This window comes from Herpailurus yagouaroundi, unplaced genomic scaffold (assembly GCF_014898765.1).
Source record: "Herpailurus yagouaroundi ecotype Mexico unplaced genomic scaffold, PumYag 100, whole genome shotgun sequence".
In the NCBI taxonomy this organism is placed as follows: Eukaryota; Metazoa; Chordata; class Mammalia; order Carnivora; family Felidae; genus Herpailurus; species Herpailurus yagouaroundi.
The window spans coordinates 5,365,679-5,370,982 of record NW_024412391.1 but is presented as its reverse complement, the minus strand read 5'-3'; the positions used below and the strand labels follow the sequence as shown (position 1 = coordinate 5,370,982).

The window sequence follows — 5,304 nt, the reverse complement described above, 5'->3', positions numbered from 1 at the left end:
CCTGGAAGGAAGAATACTCTGATTCTCCTCTCTTCCTCCACAGGAGGCCTGGGGAGGGAGGGAGAACACCTGTGAGGCCCTCTTTGGAGTCCTGGGAGCAGCTGAAGAAGGGGCAAAGGAGCCATGTGCCCACACTGCTCTTTCACAAACAGCCCACCCTGGCTGGGGCCTGACAGCACCGGCCTCCTCCCTCCACCCCACTCAACCCTGAGTCCCCAAGAAGTTATAAAAATGTAGAAAAGGCAAAGAGAAAAGTGTAAACAGCTCCAGAGAATTAGAGGGTGGATGGAGGGAGACACAGCCCTCATGCTTCCCCGTTTGGCCAGGACACCTGCATTCTGCGTCACCCCCTCAGGGCCAGGGTTCCCAGAGCAGGAGCCAGAAGAAGGCAGAAAAGGAAGCAAGAGCTGGAGCAGCCAGCCCCAGCCCCAGATCCTTGGATCCTCCTTCCAGCCATGGGATAGTCAAGGTCCCAGAACAGGCGGCCATGTTTGTTCTTGGTCTCATCGGTGACTTTCTGGGCTGTGGGCAGGCCTTGATGTAAAGAATCGAGTTCGAGTCCCTGTGCATCCCAGCTGCCACACGCACCTCCCCCATGACTCCCGATCTCAGAAGCCAATTTTTCGCCGAGGGCAGATTCTCAACCCTCTAAGAACCTGTGCCTTTCGGTGGCTTCCCCTGTGCCTGTCGAGCCAAACCAATAGCCCCTGAGGTCTGTTCCTCACGGTGGGGATGAGCTGGGGCCACAGCCAGAGAAAACACAGAGTCGGGAAAAGCAAGAGTGACATGGAGAAAGGAGGCATTCCCACAGCCACAGTCAGGGCTCCTGGAAGACGAATGAGAAAGTGAAGAAGTGAGATCCCCATCGACGGCTACAAGCCGCTCTGTGCTCCCGACCTCGGGAGATGCCCTGGAGCTTCATCATCACAGACCCGGAAGCCCGCAGCCAAGCAAAGTTCACGGCCATCTGGTTGCCTGGGCCTCAGTTCCCGGACCTGTGGTTCTACAGCATATGCCTGGATTAAATCCCACCCTGGCTCTCCATTTTCCTGGCGAGGACAGGCAACTCCTGGGTTCCTCGTGGTCTTCTGCCCGGGTCTCAGCTGTACTGCTGGGGGAAGGGAGGGTGTTGTTGCAGCCAGGCCCCTCAGCTGGGAGTGGAAGGCTAGGCGTGGAGTGGGTGGAAGCTAGTTGTTAGCCTCGCCCTCCTCCTCATCAAAGGACTGCACCCCTGAGGACGTGACATCAGACACCTTCCGGCTGAGGGCAGTGGCCATCTCAGGGTCTTCTCGTGGGGAAAGTGACTCCAGGTCCCGGCATCCTGCATCCTCTTCCTCCTCGGGGGCCAACGGCCTCTTCTCCTCCTCAGCAGGGCCCCTAGCCAGGTCCACCCCACCGCCCCCCGGAGCCCAGTCAGCGTCCGCCCCCAGCAAAGGTGGAGGCTCCTGAGCAGAGTACCCGGAAGCAGGTTGGGAAGGCCCCATTTCATGCAAGCTAGGCTGTGAGTCATCGAATGCAGGGCCAAGATAGGATCCTGTGGCCGGGGAGGCGATGAGGGACTGGTCACTGGCTTCCCAGGCATCTGACGACCCCAGACAGTACATGCCCTGGGACACATAGGAGTGAGGCCATCCATCCATGGGGGCTTGAGCAAGGGCATCTGTGAAGAGAATCACGGAGGTCGGCAGGGTTACAGAACGTCAAAGGCAGTAACAACAGCACAGAGGATGAGAGGGAGACCGCGGGGAGGAGAGTAGGAAAGCTGAGATGAACAGAAAGTCTCAGAAGAACAGAGAGGAAGAGAGGCAGCCTAGATAGCAGAGGAGGCCTCCTTGGCCTGAGAGGAACCATCCCTCACCTTGACTCTCCATCAGCTCCTGGTAGTTGTCACTGTAGTTGCAGCCCAATGGCTCCTGGGCGGAGTTGACGCTCATGTCCTCACCATCCATGGAAGACCAGGCCATGAGTGTGGCCTCGGAGATGGCAAACTGCTCCATGACACCTAGAAGAACAGTGGTTGGCACGAGATAGCTCTGGGAACCCTTAGACACATGCAGGGGGTAGAGGGACAGCGAGGCAGCGCCGTTCAACAGAAATATAATGCAAGCCACTTTGGTAATTTAAAATGTTCTAGTAGCCATAGTAAAGACACTTTAAAAGAAACAGATGAAATTAATTGTTATAATATATCTTACTTAACCCAATATATATTAGATTTTCTTTCAACACTTAATCCACATAAAAATGATTAATGAGATCGTTTACATTATTTTATTTAGACGAGTCTCTGAAATCCAGTGGGTATTTTATACTGACGGTGCATCTCCATTCAGACTGGCCACATTTCAAGTTCTCAGTAGCCACCATGTGGCCAGTGGCTACTCTACTGGACAACACAGACTTTGCATATGCCCCAAAATAGGGCAAAACCGCATGAGATTTCCCGGAAGGTCAGATTAAGAATTCCTAGAGTTGGGGCACCCGGATGGCTCAGTTCGTTAAGCAACTGACTCTTGATTTTGGCTCAGGTCATGACTTCACAGTTGTGAGATCAAGCCCCACATCAGGTTCTGCACTGAGCATGGAACCTGCTTAGTTCCTCTCTGCTCCACCCCCATTCCTCCTCCTCCCCCCGCCAAATAAATAAATAAACTTAAAAAAAAAAAAAAAGAATTCCTAGAGTTAAGGGGTCTTCTGGTAAGATATCCAAAGGGATTGAAATGAGGAATTCCCAGAAGTTTATCTTTAGAAGGTTTTAAGAATGTTAGCTAGGGGCGCCTGGGTGGCGCAGTCGGTTAAGCGTCCGACTTCAGCCAGGTCACGATCTCGCGGTCCGTGAGTTCGAGCCCCGCGTCGGGCTCTGGGTTGATGGCTCAGAGCCTGGAGCCTGTTTCCCATTCTGTGTCTCCCTCTCTCTCTGCCCCTCCCCCGTTCATGCTCTGTCTCTCTCTGTCCCCAAAATAAATAAACGTTGAAAAAAAAAAAATTTTAAACAAAAAAAAAAAAAAAAAAAAAAAAAGAATGTTAGCTAGTAGTCAAAGACAGAGGAATCTAAATGAGAGGGTTCAGGTTCAACAGAGAATCCCTGAAGGAGTACCATGGGCTTGTAGGTCCATAGTAGTTTTAAGTGGAAAGGTCAAGAGGGGTACCTGGGTGGCTCAGACGGTTGCATGCCCGACTCTTGATTTAGTCTCAAGTCGTTTGTGGGATCGAGCCCCACATTGGGGGCTGCACGGACAGCATGGATTCCTCTTGGGATTCTCTCTCTCCCCCTCCCCCACTCACACATGTGTGTGCACTCTCTCTCAAAAATAAAAATAAAATAAACATTTAAAAAAAAAGTGGAAAGTTCAAGAAACTGGAAGGAGAAGGGCGGGAGAATAGACTAGGGAGGATGGGTAGACTCGGGAGTCCCCATCCCAGTCAAAGTCCTAAGTTGAAGTTTACATAGCCAGCTGCCCTAAACTACTCCCTACCCACTACATGTTTGGCTCCCCTCCTCATGGAGAGTTCTTCCACCATCCACACCACCAACACCGAGAGCCCTCTCTTCTCTTCTGGATCTCATTCTTCCTACGTATCTATGGAGACGTGTTAGAGGGGCTTGGTCACTGTTGTAGGTATGCTATATGCCTGTCTTGTAGCAATACCGCTTTCCCGGAAAGAAACCTCTTCTGTATACGACCCTCTCCTCACCCAGGCCCCTTGACCTAGCGGCTGTCACAAGTAATGAGCCAAGTAAGGGAATCCTCTACTGCAAGGTGCTGAGGGGCAAAGGCTAGAAGGGATCCCCACAGCCTTCTGTTCTTTTTCCTCAAGAATCATGGGTAGAGGGGGGCCTAAATGGTTCAGTCAGTTGGGCATCGGACTCTTGACTTCGGCTCAGGTGATGATCCCAGGGCTGTGGGATGGAGTCCTGCGTCAGACTCCACAGTGAGCATGGGGCTGCTTGGGATTCTCTCTCTCTCCCTCTGCCCCTCTACCCGGCTCTCATCTGCTCTCCACCCCCCTCCTTCTCTCTCAAAAAGAAACAAAAACAAAGAACATGGGTAGAAGGAGAGCCTTTCAGAGTCAGAGGCCCCTGCCTTTCCTTCAGGTATTGACAGTCCTCCCATGTAGAAGAGAAGGCATCCGGAACAGGTGGACCCACAATCCCATGTAATTCTTAACTTCTGAGATGATAATGAAAATAAGTTTGAAGACCCTTATCCAAATCAATTAAGTCCAAGTGCCTGAAATCAGAGCTGATTGGGAAATTAAGTCTTATGGTCACGATATGGATAGAGCAAGTCCTGCCAGAGGGGATCAGGTTGGAAGGTCACTCTCTGGCCATCCTGAACACGTGTCTCTTGGGGGTCCCAAGAACAAGTACCTGCTAGGAAACGTGCCTCCTTCTCGCCATCGCTGAGGTCGGAGTAGGCATCGGTATCCCTGCGCACCGCCTCGTGGCTGTGTTGCGGCTGAATGGCTGGTGCCTTCCCCCAGCCCTGCCACTCAATCATGTGGGCCACCCGGCCTTGCCCCATGGCTGTAGGCTTCGTCACATGGTCCTTCATGCTGCGAGAAATCCCTGAGGGGCCAGACATTCCCCACATCCTCCAGAATATCACAGGATGCCCATACAAGACCCACCCGGTAGCCCCACCCGAGTCCCATGGGACTCCGCCCAATGAGGGAAGGGATCCCTTAGGCCTCCATATGAGGGGCAGCCTGGACAGGAGGGCATGAAGGAAAGGGCAAATAGGTCGGGGGGGGGGTCTTCTTTAGATCCGAAGGAGCAAGGAGATCGAGACCAGGAGTCTGTAGAGATTCTCCTCTCTGGACACATCCCCAGGTCGGGAGTCTCACCTGAGAATGATGATTTGGCCAGGGCCCCAATGCCGTAGGCATTAGAATTTCGCTTAAGCTTCGGCAGAATGGAAGTGGTGTCCTCCATGGAGAGCTGGGATAGAGAATGTGGGAGGAGGGGCAGAGGAGAGTTCACGGTTTCCAGAAGGAAGGAAGGGCCTGAGCCAGGGCAGGTGATAAGGGAACCATTCATTACACCCAGGAGTCCCAAGGAAGCTCATCCCCTAACTGCCCTTGAAAAGCATGGCAGGTCGGTAGGGAACCTAGAACAGCTGTGTTCTGTAGCCAGTCTAAGGGAGAATATAAGGGAGAGGAGCTAGAGAAAACCGGGGGGGGGGGGGGGGGGAACTCACATTGATGCCATCCCAGGAGAAGTCAGTTCGGGTTTGCTGTGAGGAGAGAGAAAAGGGAGCGGGGATCATAGGCACTTCCAGAAATGCAAGCCGCCCCCCCCCC

At 53.0% G+C, this 5,304-nt stretch overlaps 1 protein-coding gene across 1 annotated transcript; it reads right to left on the bottom strand.

Annotated features, from left to right (window-relative positions):
* Positions 1 to 238: 238 nt before the first annotated feature.
* Positions 239 to 5,272, bottom strand: FAM131B (family with sequence similarity 131 member B). Its single transcript, XM_040471712.1, has 5 exons — positions 5,202 to 5,272; positions 4,849 to 4,942; positions 4,373 to 4,570; positions 1,859 to 2,002; positions 239 to 1,660 (listed from the first exon to the last, which is right to left on the bottom strand). The coding sequence occupies exons 1-5, from the start codon at positions 5,268 to 5,270 to the stop codon at positions 1,188 to 1,190; spliced, it is 978 nt and encodes a 325-aa protein (XP_040327646.1). The 5' UTR covers positions 5,271 to 5,272; the 3' UTR covers positions 239 to 1,187.
* Between the last annotated feature and the right edge of the window lie 32 nt (positions 5,273 to 5,304).

What these genes read in the sequence shown, in the direction of transcription:
- FAM131B (XM_040471712.1), bottom strand. Translation starts at nt 5,270, where the DNA reads ATGATCCCCGCTCCCTTTTCTCTCTCCTCACAGCAAACCCGAACTGAC. An exon ending in GGAGGCACGTTTCCTAGCAG is followed by an intron (nt 2,003 to 4,372) that starts GTACTTGTTCTT and finishes CTGTTCTTCTAG; the next exon opens with GTGTCATGGAGCAGTTTGCC. An exon ending in GGAGCTGATGGAGAGTCAAG is followed by an intron (nt 1,661 to 1,858) that starts GTGAGGGATGGT and finishes TTCTCTTCACAG; the next exon opens with ATGCCCTTGCTCAAGCCCCC.